At 53.4% G+C, this 16,347-nt stretch overlaps 1 protein-coding gene across 1 annotated transcript; it reads right to left on the bottom strand.

Annotated features, from left to right (window-relative positions):
- Positions 1-7,061: 7,061 nt before the first annotated feature.
- OSR1 (odd-skipped related transcription factor 1) lies at positions 7,062-14,054 on the bottom strand. Its single transcript, XM_063622800.1, is given in 5 exon segments — positions 7,062-7,625; positions 7,628-7,747; positions 7,749-7,860; positions 8,614-9,310; positions 13,808-14,054. Coding segments are annotated over 4 exon segments (1,002 nt in total). The 5' UTR covers positions 9,279-9,310; positions 13,808-14,054; the 3' UTR covers positions 7,062-7,520.
- Between the last annotated feature and the right edge of the window lie 2,293 nt (positions 14,055-16,347).

Genomic DNA, 16,347 nt, shown 5'->3' with positions numbered 1-16,347 from the left:
GAAAACCCCAAGGAGGATAAACTCAAAGAAATCCATTCTATGGATGCTCACTATAAAATTATTTCAATTTTTCTATAGGCTTGGAAATTTTCAAATTAAAACATTTGGGGGTAAAGCTGAAGGAATGTATTACAACTGAATGCTTTCCCCAGCACTTCCAATCCTCCTTGGCCCAGTTAAATACACACTTATGACAATTAAAATAAAACTGATCCTTTGCTAGGGGTAAAAGCTTGCCCAGCTTTCTGGCTGGAAAAGCCCTAGCAATGTTTCATACTTTTCCCACAGAGGTAAAGCCCCAGCCCCTGCCATTGTCCCAACTGCCACACTGAGTTCCCAAGAGTACTGCTGACTGTCATGGAGAGACAAACGTAAGCATGGTCAGGCTGAACTCAAGGATAAGCTGGTCTTCCATGCAGCCACCGAAAATCCAAAGGAAGCAATGCCTCTTAGGTGAGCAGCCAAGGCCCAGGAGTGGTGAGAAGGGTGGTGAGGGTAAAGAGCCTAATGAATTTTGTGGGACATATAAATTGGGATCTTGGTCAGGTGTGACTGAAGTTGCTGTATTTATTATATTATTAAAAAGGTAAGTGATGTTACTGATTGAGACTTTAAGCTAAGTAAACATATTAAACATTCAAGAGTAACCACTAAAGAAATTAAACGAAAGCTTATCATTTTAATCAGAGGAAGTCAGAAAACGGGCATTAAAACAGTTGGACAACTAGAAACATAAAGTGAGATGGTAGAAGATAACAGCAATATAGACATCACAATAAATGTAAATAGCTTAAACAGTCATACATGTATATGTTTGTACATATATATAATTTATGTATATATGTATATATAATTTATATATCTTTGACGGAACTACAGTAAGAAAATGACAGTTCCACCATCATGGCGGGAGTTTTTAATACACACTAAAGTGTCAGTTAGGAATTAACAGGTAAAGAAATCAAGACATTGAAAAGAATATAAAAGATATGAACATTATAATTAAAAATATGGATCTTATGGATACATAGATCCCTCTGCTAATAATAACTCTTCTAGTATTTTCACCCATCTTAGAGTGTCCATGCTCAAATATTTCAGTGTCCAGTGATCTCTCCAATGATAAGGTCATAGAGACTATTCCTGATGGCTATAGCACCACACATGCTCTGGTTCTTCGCCTACCATACACCAACAGGGAAATGCTATGTGTACTGTGAGATACCAAAGCAATTCTGAGCTCCGACTGCACAGACATTCAGTTCTGGACCCAGGTTAATAAGAAGTGGACCAAACGCTCAAGCAAATTTCAATATTTAAGGCAAAACCCAAATTCTCTGGAAGTTCGTTTTCCCCCTCCGGTTGTCTAGAAGCTAAAGAGTCTAGCCATTCCTTCCCCGTCTCCACTGGCTTTCTTCCATGGCCCCTATAAAGTCTCTCATCTCATGCAACTGTCTACCTACAGGCTCCAAGTGGTACCCACTCCTGCAAATGATAGAAAGAAATCCATCCCTTCCCTTGTCATGACAAAAATTCCTTATCTTATCTCACTGGCAAAAAAAAGTTCAAACCAAACATTTAAAATGTATTAATTATGCTTTATACATCCCCAGAGACAGCTGCGCTGATGAGAGCCAGCTCAGTGTTTGGAAAAGGGAAACAAAAACTTTCAACTCATTCATCCTTCCATCCCATTTTGGGGGGTTAATCCTTTCATATTCTAATCTCTGGAGCTGGAACTAGACTTAGCCAGGAAAAATGACCAAAAAAAATGGCAGCTAATTGCCAGGACTGGGGTGACTGGGTGAGAGGAACATTCCTGCAGAAGTCCACATAAAGAACATTGTGTGGCCACTTTTTCTTTAGGCTAGGATGCTCTAACACAAGTCAAAGAAAACAAATGGGTCAGGCATGGTGCCTCATGCCTGTAATCCCTGCACTTTGGGAGGCTAAGGTGGGAGGATCACTTGAGCCCAGAAGTTCAAGACCAGTCTAAGCAACATAGCAAGAGCTCGTCTCTACACAAAAAAAAAGTAGAAAAAATTACCAGACATGGTGGCACATGCCTGTAACAGCCTTGCTACTCAGGAAGCTGAGGTGGGAGGACTGCTTGAGCCCGGGAGGTTGAGGATGCAATGAACCCTGATCGCACCACTGCAATCCAGCCTAGGCAACTGAGGGAGAACTTGTTTCAATCAGTCAATCGTAAGAAAGCACAAATCCACAAGGGGTCTTTCACTCTGCAAGCCTGTGTTTAAGCACTTCCCTATCTATGCAGTCACACTTGCCACATACATACATAGGCTCCCTCCCCCAGCTCCACACCTCAGTCGCCATAGGTTGTTTTTTAACTCCCTGGGTTCCACAAACATGTGGTAAGTAGGGCTCTGACAGAGGGTCATAACACTTCTTCCCAACCAAACATAACAATTTGTGAACTGATTAATCCATTGGTCCCTATGTCATTGAAAAAAGGCTTTTTGCCGGAGGTTTCAAGAAGTCCAGTGATACTCTTCCTCTCTCATTTCATTTCAGGATCCCTCTGTTATAATAAAGATGGGGGTGGTGTCTCCTGGGAATACGGTAGGTTGGGAGGCAGGCTACGTCAAAATGCTGAGAAGTATTTCTAAGCATCATCATCATCATCATCATTTACAAGGCCTTCATACATGCCAAAGTTGTTCTACAACACACTAGGGTAATTTTTGGTTCAAGCAGTGAATACGTTATTGGTAAAATGTGTATGACTTTTACCTCTACATAAAGTGAATGAGGTAGGTAGGAAAAGCCCTACCCCCATTATAGGAAGAAAACTGAGGCTCAGCGAAGCACAGGGACTTCCCCAAAACTTGTGCTTGTCAGAAAAAGCTAGAGCTGGGTCTTCCAGCCCTTCCCCTCAATGAAAGCACAGCTTCGAATTCTTCCTCCGCCACTGACATGAGATTTGACTCCAACCTAGCATCTCAAGTCCGTAATGAATTTTGCATCTGAAACATATGCCAACTGCCAACTGGGCTCTAGAGACGGCCCAGAAAGTCGAGATGAACGGGTGGAGTGGGAGACCAGGGCGTTCCACCGGGCTGAAGACCGTCTGAGATATCTACCTCAGAGAGCCTGCCCAAAAGGGCTGGGACCGCAGCGGACTTTCTGGCCTAAGGTAGGGCCCGCCGCGCCACCCTCGCCAGCTCAGATCCCAGGGGCCTCTGTAGGACTGCGGCGCTGGACTGGGCACTCAAGTCAAGAGCTCCAGCCCGCATTAGCCAAGCGCCACCCACTTTCTCGTCTGCATTTTCTGCCCACACATACGCCAACGGCTGGATGCGCCCGCCGGGCCAGTGTGCCCCTGAGTTTGTGATCCCCAAAAGCAAAACAGAACTCCGCAACGATTTCCACGCACCGCCGCCAGCTTCCGGACTCCAGCACCAGCAGCACTGGCCGACGAGTTCCTTTTGCGCCTGCGCGTGGCGCTTGCGCAGTGGGCGAGGAGGGCGGGGCCGCAGTGGGCGCGGCCACAGTGGGCGCAGAAGTGGGTGGGTTGTGTACGCCGCGGCAAATGTTGCCCTGAAGCCCCGCGGGCAGGGAGACCACTCTAAACCACTGATTCAAGAAGAGGACGCTGCAGGGCACCGCCCTTCACTCAGGACAGCTGCCAACGCTTCGGGTCTGCGGATCCTGTCGATGGGGACAAACCAATTCGTGGCGCCTCCAGGGGCCGATTCGCGGGGCGGGGCGGGGCGGGGCGGGGCCGAGCGGTGTGGATATATTAGCCCGAGGCAGGGCCCATCTGTGATGTCATGAATTTACGCAATGGAATGCCTCTGTGGACCTCATTCAAGCCTTATGCTCCAGCCCGAGGCCTCTGTGACGTCAAGGTGTCTGTGGGAGGAGACCGTGACGTCACAGAGGCTTAGCGCTCTGAGAGGTGGGATGGGACTCTTTTGAGCCGGCTGTGGGGACACCAAGATTCTAGCGGATTTAGGATATCAGGTCCTCGAGGTTCTTGGAGCTGAGGTGACGTCAGGGAGCCCTAGAGCATCCCATTGCGTCCCTCCCCACAATGTGAGCAGTGAATTCCGTGGCAAGGAAGTACGCGGGAAAACATTTTTTAGTGGGTCCCCAACCCCTAACTACACTCTGGAAAGAGGAGGTAGAACCTGAAACACTCCCAGGAAGAAGCTCCTGCAAGCTGCTTTTCCCAGGACGCACCTGCTATCTTACCGGAGACAGCATCTGGCAGTTCCGGGCTGTGCCCAGGGTCTCTGGCACCTTCCGCCCTCCCTGCCCAAGAGGCTGTCCTAGGCCAGATAGTTTCCCCACCCGTACACAAAAACTGCAGGCCTAGCAGCTTTGAGAAGGGCCCCAGCTGAACTCCACCTGGCCAGCACCATCGGCCTCTTTTTCTCCTGAAAAATAGCCCCAGCAACGCTGAGCGCCAGAGACAGTCACTGGGACCAACGAAGCTTATTGTGATGGGGGTCCAGAGAGAAGACGAGAGCTGGGACTTTCTAGAGATGTATTGGGGGAAAAATTGGGGCAGGCAAGAAAACCCACCCACGTTTCTGACCCTCTCAATTGCACTTTTTGTGCAACCCACACTTGAGTACGAGCAGGAAACTGGGGCACTAGTTTCCAACCACATCAACCAACCACATCACCTGGGAATTGTGTCCTGGATGGAGTCCGATGGCCCACAGGCCCAGCCGGCCTTTCCACCCGTAGTTGCTGTTTCTGCACAGTCTATGAATCACTAGAACAAGCTGCAGTGAGACGTGATCTCTGAGTCCACCAGGATAACAGCGAACATCAGTAGAGCAAATAGAGGCATTCTGAGAGGGCCAGGGAGTTGCTGCGCATCACCCTGTCCCACCCTCCATTCCTCACCCCCAATTTAAAATTCTGCACTGGAAATCTGTTATTTTGAGGATGCACACTTGATACTGACATTCAGTTGCAGACCTTGGACTGGGAGGGGTTTCACAGTGCTGGAGGTGGGGTGACCCAAAAAGGATTAACATGGCTGGCAAACCTCCCAGTTTCACCGCATTTATAACGTCCTGAGGCCCCGGGGAACTGCAGAGGCTCTGTCTTCAGGGAGGTGGAATGATGTGTTCTGGGAGGTGGAGGGATGTCAGGGGCTAGGGAAGAGCAGCCATAGACAACCCCAAGGACAGCATCCCAGAAAGAGCCAAGGGACTAGGAAGGGCGCCGTGTGTGTGTGTGTGTGTGTGTGTGTGTGTGTGTGTGTGTGTTCACCCATGCACTCTGGTTGTTTTGGAGCAACCACGGCCCGCAGCCTCCTGGGGCTTCTTAAAGGAACCAACGAAGCTTCTGCAGTTAACCCTAGTACAAGCTACGGTCAGGCACAAACCACACCACAACCTGCGTGCGCCGCTTGGGCCCAGACCGTCTACACCACCCCCAAACCTACTGGCTAACCCCACTTCCACGCAGTCAGAGGCCCCAGTTCTCAGGAATGGGGGCATAATCCTGGGCCGCGAGCGACCTTGAGAACTGCTTGGAAGAAAGATTGGTATAGTGCCCGACTAATGAAGATCCCTCAGACCAGACCAGACTCAGCAGCACCCTGCCCGTCATCCACAGTGGGTCCTGGGGCCAGTCAAGGTTTTGGGACCAAACACATAGATGCTTGCTGGTTTCGCAAGGTTGCGGGCAAGACCCCTTGAGGTGCCAAGTCATGGGCCGCCCCTCCAGGGCCGGCCAGCAGGGGGCAGCGCGGCTCTGAGCGTGGAGGCCAGGGCTGGTCCGCGCCGGCAGGGCCAGCCTCCAGTGCCCAGTTGGGTTCCCGGGCCTCGAAGTTCTAGCCCGCACAGGACCTAGGAGCGTTCCCGGAGGAGGTGGGGATGGGGCGGTGAAAGCGGAGAGCGTTTTAACTCCTGCATCCCCTGCCGCTTTCTCAGCCACCAGGGCCCGGCTTGAGGCTGGGATTTTTGGTCCCTGCAGCAGGGAAGTTTATAGTCCAGTTGTCATCCGCGGCCGCCGCGCTCGGGGCGCTGAAGCTGGAGAGGCCATCCTGCGCTTGGGAAAGGCCGCGGGCGCCACCGCCTGCGCGGTCCCGCGGTCAGGGCGCTGGAGCTGGGGGAGCGCCGCCTCGCCCCAAGAAGGAGAGCCCCGGCGGCCTGCCTTCTAATTGTGGGAAAACTAGACACCCCAGGGAAGGTTCAGCTTATGGAGAGCGGACTCGAATTTCTCCTCCTAAGCATCCCGGGCCTCCCAGGGCGCCCGCCCCCACCATTCCTGACAAGGCTTTAAAATTGTAGGGAATCTTCGTGAGTGTAGAGCCGCGATCCTAGGAGGGGACAAGTCCCAAGCAGAGAATTGTGTCTGAGGGACCCTAAAGGAGGGAGTGATGTTGGTTTGAGGTTCCGGGGAGGCAGCGGTCATTGTGTATTTGCACCCGAGTGTTGAGACCCGGGGAACGGGAAACAGTACAGCTCTGAGGCTCTGTGAGGGCGGGTCTTTCCCAGCCGAAAGCCAGAGGCCAGGAGGGAGGCCTTCGGTTAGGGTGGGGAAGGACATTCTCTTCTCTTCTTGCACCCTAAGCGATCTCAGCACCCAGAGACGCTGTCTCAGCACCCAGAGACTCTGGGATTTCTCACGGGCGGTTTTCTGCCTTCAGGCTTAGGTTCTTCGTAAACTCACAGCACTTTAGAGGTGAGGAGTGGGAAAGCTGAGACCCTACCCCTGAAGCGGAGGAGAAACGTAAGAAAATCAATACATGGTGGGGCAGAGGCAGACCTAATCGGGAGAGAGTACGTTGCTCCACCCATCTCAGCCCTGTCATCCGAATAAGACGGGGTGGTAGGAGGGGGACACTCTGGCGTCCAGCAGAGAAACCTGGTCCTCTCAAAGAGAGGACCCAACCGGTTTCCTGCGTTTAGGAGGGAAATTACCTATCCTGCATTGCCTGTAAAATAACCGTTTATTTAATAGTTAAAAAAAAAAAAAAAAACTCCAGTGATAAATGTCCGTTACCGATGGTCAGCATAAAGTGCCAATCGCAATATAACGCCCGGCTCTTGGCTGGCTGCTCCCTCGCAGTGTCGCGGCAGCGGAGGCCAGGTCCCCTGCAGACCCCAGGCCCAACGTCCCCGTCCCGCTCTCCGAGTCCCGGAGCCCACGGCCGGCCGCCGGCTGAGCCGCAAGAGCTGGGAGGGGGCGCTCCTGCCCCGCGGTCCCTAGGGCGGGAGGCTGAAGCAGATACAGGGATTACACTTTTGCAGGCTCCGGGGGTGGGGGCAGGGATGGGAGGAGGAGGTGGGAGCTGCCAGTGCTAAGGACTTCGTTGCCTCTCCCCTCTCCCCTCACTCTCCGCAGTCAGAGTTACAAGCTTATATGGTCAAAGACAAAAACAAAAAAGAAAACGTATAAAATAACAATAGAAAAAGTAATACTTCTGGGAGAGGCGCCGCTGCGGCTCCGCAGAGCTTTCGTTCTTTTTTTAATGCAGTTTCCCTTCCGCCACGTGAGTACCGCCTTTTGGCCAAGAGTTTAGCCGCGTCCTAGGGGAGCAGCAGGGACGGTCGGGGTCGCGGCCCCGGGCGGGGCTCTGAAGTGCCGCGTGCGCCAGGGACCCAGGGGACAATGTTGGAGAGGTGGAAGGTCCCGAGCGAGCGCCTCTCCCGCTGCCCGCCAGAGTCAGGCTTCTGGTCCCTATGGAGGAGAGGGCCGCTGGGCCTAGGGTCCTTGTGACCCAGAGGCTGTATTTAGCATTTGATCTTGGAGGTTTTGAGCTCCTTCACCTGTGAGTGTAGCGTCTTGTGGACAGCGAGAGTCCTGGACTGGCAGAATCCTTTCCCACACTCTTGACACTTGAAGGGCTTCTCTTTGGAGTGAATATATCTGAGGGCAGAAACAGAGAGTTCATCCTTGCAAAATGATGCAATGTTATAAACAGTTGTCCAAGATCCCCTCCCACTGCTGTGGGGCACTTGCCCTCAAAGGAAAAGTGTATAGTCGGGTACCAAGTGTGGATGGGGCAAAATGTTAATTGGGGATGGAGCGGGGAGGTAAAGGAGATGCTTTAGCAAAGTCTGATCCTTAAACAGGTTCAGTCACCTGTTTAAGATGCCTTCCTGGCGGGCAGGAGGGGCAAACTTGGCCTCCTTATAAGGTCAGCACTGAAGAGGAGTAAAGGGAGCTGGGGTCGGACAATTTGCTCGACCTGCACTGTCGAAGATGGTAGCCGCCAGCATGTGTGCTTATTAAAATTAAAATTACTTAAAATTAAATAAATTAGTTTCTCAGACATTTCAAATACTTAACTGTCACGTGTCACATGTCACATTTCCTTCATGGCAGAAACTTCTATTGGACACCCCTAAGGATGGAGGAAGTGGGGCAGAGGAAGCTGTGTGCTTGTCTGGAGCTCACGGAGACCTCACTTAATCTTGGGTCCTATTTATTCCCACATTTCCTGAACCCGTGCTCCAAAACCTATCCCTGGGTCTCCTAGGCTTTCCTTCTTGATTTTAAAGAATTCCCTGAAGCTCCAGAGGCTTGGAGCCAGTAGGGGGTCTCAAGAACCTCGTTAGGGAGGAAGATGGTGAGGCCAGAGGCAGAGAGCTCTCTCTTGGGCCACCCGCAGTGCCGCACCTGTGGTCTCGTAGGTGGTCTTGCCTCCGGAAGGCTTTGTGGCAGATGTCACAGGTATAGGGCCGCTCGTCGGTGTGCGTCCGCTCATGGATAAGTAGGTTGTAGGACTTGGTGAAGTGGCGGCCACAGAACTTGCAGACGAATTCCTTCTTGGTCTTGGAAGGCAGCCGTCCCCTTGTGGGCTTCTTTTCTGGAGACAGCTTGGTCACGTCGAGGAGGGCACCCAGCCCACCCGCAGGGGAGCCTGGACCCTCCCCGCGGCCGAGCTTGGCCGGATCTTCTTGCGTTGCTGCCAAGGCCAGGTTGGCAAAATCAAAGCGCGGCTTGGTCTTCAGCGCTGGAACGCTGCCTCCAGCGGTGATCTCGGGCTTGGGTTGAATGACATGAGGGAACCAGGGAAAGGCGGGCAGCTGGAAGCGCGCGTCCACCAGGCTGGACACCGTGCCCGGCACTTTGGAGAAAGAAGAGCGCGGCAAGTGCATGGCCGGGTAGCCCAGCGTCCACTGATGCAGGTGCACAGCGTGCAACGCGCTGAAACCATACAGGTTGGGCAGATGGTCCGAAGGCACTGTGGGCAGGCCGTTCACTGCCTGAAGGAAGGAGTAGTTGGTGAGCTGCAGGGAAGGGTGGATAGGCACCGGCGCCGGCAAGGTTTTGCTGCCCATTTCGGTAGTTGCAGTGGCTTCTCAATCCGGATCTGCAAAGAAAAGAAGAGGGCAGGGGCGTGGAGAGTAATAAAGAAGTTCAGGGTGGGTCGCCTTCCTCCTGAATTCCAGCCCAGCCACACCCTCTCCTCATACCCAGCGCAGGAGCTAAGAGTCTAAGACCCCATTCCCAAAACCCACTGCCCTCACAAAGAGGGTGGGAATGTAAGATGCAGGGGAGCCCTCTTTTCAGAACCCTCCTTGGTCTAAGGGCTCCCTCCAAATGGCCTCTGGCAGAGTCACACAACATGATAGAGGGAAGGGCCTACTGTTTACAAGACACTGAGAAAGGAACAAGCACAGAGAAACTGCCTGTCCTGTAGAAACTGACAGCCAGGTAAGCCTGGGTCAACATAGAATCACAATCTCCTGCAAAGATAACAGGAGCTGGGGAACACACTTACACATTTATTTGCAGATAAACACAGAAACCCACACGCGGATTCACACATTCTGAGGCAGAATTGACAAGGTGCAAAGACTGGGACAACCAGTGTTTTATAGCACAACACTGGCTTTAAAGAAAATGCAGGAACCCCTGCATCACACACACACACACACACACACACACACACACACGGGATCACATTGCACCCATGAAGAGCCTCACAGACAACACACATACACAAGCACACAAATGCATGCACCTCCTGGCTCCCATTCGTTAAGGTCTTCTGGCTGACCTTCGATTTGGCTTCCAGAAGCCCTGTCATCTTTCTCCTCAAAACCCTCAACTTTGACCTTAAATCTGCTTCCCTGCCTTAGTATAAGTGAAACCTGTTGGCTCCACTCTCTCTGCAGCTGCTTGTGGACTGACTCTCTGCCTTGCCTTAGCCCTTGGGGACCACTTTGCTTTCAAGGAGGGTGCTAATATCCACATTCATTTACTCTGTCAAACAATTGCAGTCACAAACAAGGGGGTGTTAGTGCCCTCACTCCCCCAAAGAAAAAGGGAGCTGAGTCTTTGGGTTGTCAGCATGTTCTTGTGTGTGGTGAGCCTTGGGCAGGTGGGTATGCCTATGGGCAAGAACACTGAGGCCAGGCCTGCATTCCTGTGGTCTATGTACCTCCAACTGCAAGGTGGGAGAGCTTGAGCAAGGCCAGAGGAAAGCCACACTGAAGTGACCGGGGGCTGGCATCTCCAGACCTCCTTGGCCATGGTCTCCAGCCTCCACGGAGACATCTGAGCTCTGCAAAAAGCTTTTCATCTCTATCTCCCAGACACTCCTAATTCAGATGTGTCCAATGGAGGAAAGCACAGGGCGAGCAAAATCTAAACTGTCAGGGAGCCTTGGGAAGCCCAAGCACTGAACTCCTGGTTCTTAGCTTGGGGCTACTTAAGAAGTCATTGTCACAGCAGGGTCCTTGGGACTCCCTTCTCTCTTGCCCAGCTTCAATCTGCTGCTGTTGACTTCTTCCTTTACCTTTCATTACTCTCCTCTTCCTAGGTCCTCTCCTCTAACATGGAGCAATTCCCCTTCCCTGGGATGCACTGGCTTCTGCTCTGCTCCCTAGTTTGGCGTGCCCCCCTCCCCAGGTTGAGCTGACCCTCAGCCCAGGGCAAGGCCCAGGCATAGACTCCTCTGTCTTTCGCTGCAGCGAGGCTTTCAAAGCCTGGCTCTGTCCAGGGATGTACAGTGCCTTTTCCCAGGAGGTATGAGGACAATGTTGACCCAGGAAAACCTTTTCTCCTGCAAGCTGGCAAGGGGGCCACTGGCTGTGTGGTGGGACCTAAGGAAAGAGGTCTTCCTGGGAATGGTGTGTAAAAACACCATGAGCTGGCAGCGATTTGCCTGCGCAGTTTAAATTAGCACTCGGATAAAAACCGTTGCAATGAATTTAGCCTCAGGGCGAGAGGAGGCATATTATCTGCGTAATCTGGCTTCTGAAGCAGAGCGCTGGTCTCGCCGGCAGCGCTGTGGCTTCAGCAACGGTCATCTCTACTGCGCCAAGCTCGGGTCGTGCCCGGGACAAATTGAGACTATCCCAGAGCTCGGACACAGGAGAAGTAAACTTCAGATTGGGCCAGAGAGGAAGCTGGGACCCATTTGGGTTGGAGAAGGGGAAGGAGGAGAAGCCTCGCTAACTTCAAAGGTCGGCCTGGACTTAGGAGGGATGAGCGCTCTTTGAATTGCTGTCACCTCTTCTTCCCTTCCAGGCGCTGGAAATCAGATCCTTATCTCCGAGTCCCGGAGCCCGCTGGGCGCCGCGGAGGCCTCCCCATGTTCCTCTGGGTGCTTGGCCTATCCAAGGCCAAGCCAGCGGCCGTGGCTGTGGGACTCTGGGCTGCACACTGGCCCGAACCCGCTCGGTGCCTGGGTGGGAGAAACCACCAACCTCGCTAGGCCTTTCCTCCCCTTCTTCCTAGGAGCCAAGACCGGAGCCCTCTTGGGCTCCGTAGGGGGTGCCGGGAAGGGGGAGTGCTTGCAGCTACAGTGGTTCCTGGGAGCCAACCTTTCCGGGCTATCTGCCCGATCTTGTTTTCCCCAACACCACATTTATTTTCTTCCGCGGCCCAGCCCGTTCCTAGTTTTCTGAAGCATTCGGAAGCCAGGGCTCCCCAGGCTCCCGCCAACGACTTTCCCCGGGACGAAATTCGTTCGAAACGTGGCTCTTTACACTAGTATCAAGAATGGGCCGAAAGCACGATCCGGTTTCAGGAGGTCAGCTAAGAGAAAAACACAGTCTCACCCTAGCCTCTCCAGCCAGAAAGGATGAGCGAGCCCCCGGCCCCTCCGGCTCCGGTTTCCCAGACCCCGGAACCCCAGGGCGAATACTTTCGATCTTAAACACAGGATGGAAAACCCTTCCCCAGGCTAGGCACCCATTCCTCAAACAGATTGGGCCTCGGGACCTGGGGGAAAGAATCAGAGGACCCGACCACGCAGAGCAGACGCAATTCGCGCTCGGCATCCTGGATCCCTGCGCAGTGCGGGCACTCGCGTCCCTCGCGCGGTGGAGCGCCAATCCCAGGTCTGCCGCCAGTCCTATGCCGGGCATTAATGAAGTGTGCAGAGTCTATTAAAGTGGTTTATTCGGGGCTAATTGAGCGTGAGCAAGTTAACTGCTTGCATTAATGAGGACGGGAGCGAACTCCACGAGCTTGCGCCTGGGGGAGCCCAGCAGCAACCCAAGAAAATCAGCCTTGACATCGAATCTCCAATGAGTGGTGACAGGCGTCCGGACCCCCGTGAAGAGGACTGACCGGCACCGGATACTTCTATAGCATTCTCTCAACAACGAGATCTAACGAACCCATTGGCAAGGCGGTCATCCGGCTGCACTTAAATGTCCGCTGCGTCCTCGGCGATCCATTCCCCAATCTTAATAAAATAGCAATTACCTCGAGGAGCCTGGGATGGAACATCTACCCGCCGCCGGTCGCTGCTAGTCCCCTCCAGCCCTTCTCTTCCCTAGGGGGCTGTGAACCTGGGACACCTAGCCTTGCACGTGGTTTTGTTCCCCAGAGCCAACGCGCAGCTCTTAGCCTGGGTGAAATTTACCAAATTGTGGCAACAAAGAAACTCTCGCGGCACTTTACAAGTTGAGAGCCCAACCCGCTACTGCCTGAGCTGCTGAAAAAGGACTAAACGTGGTTTTTCATTCTTACCCGAGACATTTCCGAGGAGAAATTAGCTCAGCAGGCAGCCCCTCACCCCTTTCCCCCTTCTTTCTCTCCTGACGGCTGGATTAGCGGACAGTCAGGGGAGTAACAGAACTTTTCCGGTCCCCAGCACGGAGACACTACGGCTCCACAGTTTCCACTAGTACTGTGTGTGGGTCTCGAACTGGAAAGCAGTGCTTGCGCCCACTGCATTGCCTCCCTGCACCAGGACAATCAAGGGTTCCGCTCCAGGCCTTGACGACAAAGAGCAATCATCCTATGGAGAATATCCCTAAGTTAGAGCGCGAGTGCAAGGCGGGGTTCAGACTCGCGGCCCTGCGCTCTTGGGTCTAGTCAGCCTCATACCAGAGCGCAACTCCTCAAAAGACAAACTTGAACGAAAGCGCTACCGGGCTGGGGCATGCACCTGTCCCTGGCGCGGTCGGCCGCGGCTGTGGCCATTCACTCCCTCTCCCTTCCTTCGTCGTCAGCCGAGGCGTCAGCCACAGCTAGGAGCGCATCTCAGGAAAGTTTGTGCCCGCTGAAGTTGCTCTGGTTTCTTAAAGGGTGCCCACAGATTGACTTTCAAAGTCCGTGGGCACCTCGCCCGTGATTCCGCGGAGCCGGGCGGGCTGGCGGCAGTAGTGGAGGCCCGCCCCCCTTAATCCCCAGCGCTCAGAGGCCGAGGACCCCGCGCAGGAAGTCCTGAGCCAGCACCCCCAACCACCCTGCTCTCACTTTCACAAAAGTCCTGCAGCATTCGTTTGGCAAGAGCTTCCTTCAGGGGCATTGAGAGAGAGGAGACACCCGCCGCGCAGTGACAAGGAACCTGGGAGTCCTGCCCGCATTCGCTTTGCTGAGCCCAGGCGCGCAGGACTGCAATTACCTTGTTCCGCAGAGGTCCTGGGGCTGAGCACGTCTCTGGGGCTTTAGCTGAAGGGGACCGGGGAAGCCGGAGGCGCTGGAGCCCACAGGCGCCCCTGGAGCTCTAGTGTCCCGACCCCTCTCCTGCCGCGGGGACTCCAAGCGCCGGACACGCGGGAGCTAGCGCTCAGCAGCCCCAGGTCCTGCCCGCCGGGGACGGTGAGCCTCGCTCGCGGCTCCCTCGCTGGGTCTGAACCAAGAGCAGCTGAGAACGTGCCGGGGAGAGGCCGAGCTCCGACTCACTCATCCCTTAGCACCGAGCCGCCTACTTATTTTAATCCACCACCCTCCCTCCTCCACCACCCCCACCCCCGCCCCTTGCTTCAGGATTCCTCCCCTCCCTCCCCTGCCCCCCAACCCTGCCCTGCGCCTGCGCAATGAAAGACAAAGTTTTTGCTGACCCGGGCAGCAGACTTTGGCAGCTGCGCTCGCTTGGACCCGGCCTCTCCCAACCTGCGTCCCCTCCTCTTCAGTCCCGCGCGACCCCTTATGCCCTTTTAGGTCCAGAGCGGCACGCCTGGCGCGCTGGAGGAAAGGGTCCCTAGCGGATGAGAGCGGGCTGGCACCGCACGTTTCGAGGTCCTATACTTGGGCTCCTAGGACACAGCCCGTGCTCTTTGGGAGGAGGGAGGAAGGGGCAGTAGCTCTGTGCACCGGGATCCCCACACCGCGGCTTAGGTTTCAACGCACTTTGGCGCCTAACAGAGTCGCCTCTCCTCCCAGAGTCTCTTTCCAGAGGCGGCAGACCCCGAGTGTGGAGCAGCTCCTGGATATCCAAGCGTGCTGGGGGCCAGGGTGTTAACCCAGGCAGCGCTGGTTAATTCCTGGTGCGGGAGGGCTAGGGTCACGGAAGCAAGCGAGCTGTAACATCTGAGTGCTTATGGTTGACCCCAGACCCTAAGTTCTGGAGTCCAGTAGAAGAACAAAGAGTAGGGAAAGAAGGTCAGGAAAGTTATTTTCCCGGGGCCCAGAACTCTCTGAGATTTCACCCCAATGCACAGTGGCACTCTCTACTCACATATTTGTTTTAGGATGGATCAGAGTTTAGAGAGCTGCACTGGCAAGCCAGACGAGCTGCAAAGTTGTCAGTTCCAGGGCCTCTGAGTCAAGGAGCTGGTTCAGGTGGAGTTTTTAATCGGAAAGGAATCAGAGTTCTGGACATTAAAAATTCTATCTTCATTGCCTAGGCATTATGGAGGGTACCATCACCCCCTTGACTACCCATCTCTGAAAGCTGACCTCCGGCTGACCCCAGCCCAATCCCTCCCTAATGCCTTTCTGGAATACCCTTCCAGGCTTTGGGTTTGGCAAGGAGGAGTCACTGGTTTCCTGGGACTTGAGTGGGTCCAGATCACACAACTGCACTCTCTGCCTTTGCCCCAGAGTTGCTGCTAAGTGACTCTCGGAGCTGGATCCTAGATTCCGTGGGTCCCTAAGTATTGTACTGCTTCTCTCCGGAAGAGCTTCTGCTATCTCCAGCTTTGGTTTGCAAAGCTAATCTGATTTTCTTGGGAGGTGAAGAAGGTTGTAATACCTGACCTAGGGAGATGGTCATGGAGACTCCTCTTCCTCAAAGGCATAGTTGAAAGAGGGTTTCCTTATATCCCCAGGCCTTTAGAACAGAATCTAGCCTCTAACCCCTGGGTAACTTCATCTTGTTTGAGGAGGAGTAAGAGGGGGTGCAATCTTTCCTCCAACTAACAGCTCTTACCCAGTGCCTCAGGTTAGTGCAGAAGTAAGAGATTCACATAAGTTTGTCCGTGCTCCTGGAGTCTTAGCAGTTGCTAGGATGCAGTGACATTCTTGCTAGAGTAAGAACCCTTGGAAGAGAAGGGAGCTGAGATCACACCTCCTTCCTAGAGATTCCAGAACAGCAAGCTTCAAGAGCAAGGAAAGGCCTGGAGGGAGTCTACACAGGGCAATGCTGAATTTTGCTGGCTTCCACCTTGGGCACAGGGAGTGTGCTTGTTCCAGCCTCAGGCTCTCCAAATAAGCAAAGCTTGGGTAACCTCCATTACCAGCAGCAAAAGTTAAGAAGGAAAAAAAATGCCCACACGATAGGGCCTCTGGCTGTCCAGATCACTTAGGAATAGTGGCTGGTCATTCAGGTGGGATGGAACTTCCTGGGGTGTGAATACCGAATCTCCTGCTATGCACCCCTCATAACTCAACTGGGCCTCTTTTATGTTTCTCCTTGTCTTTCTTTTCTAAAACAGGGCCCTTGGCCAATATGCCTCAGGACTTCCAGAAAGCTCTAAGTAGTAGGATCCCTAAAGAGCTCTTGGAGAGAAAGTGTTCCTGATCTTAAAGAAGAAACATGCAACCGAGTTGTTTCACCACTGCTTTGCCAGATTATCTTGAAAACTGATCCTGACTCAGGTCTCTAGAACTTAGTAGATGTAGAGCAGGTTGTAGAGCAGATGTAGAGTAGACGGAAGCAAGGTTGGTTTTGGTCCCCCAGGCTGTGCCTCCCAGAGAAATCATGACCACCTCTGCCTGGAG

This window comes from Symphalangus syndactylus, chromosome 18, assembly GCF_028878055.3.
Source record: "Symphalangus syndactylus isolate Jambi chromosome 18, NHGRI_mSymSyn1-v2.1_pri, whole genome shotgun sequence".
Classification (NCBI taxonomy): Eukaryota; Metazoa; Chordata; class Mammalia; order Primates; family Hylobatidae; genus Symphalangus; species Symphalangus syndactylus.
This window is presented reverse-complemented; position numbering and strand designations above follow the sequence as displayed.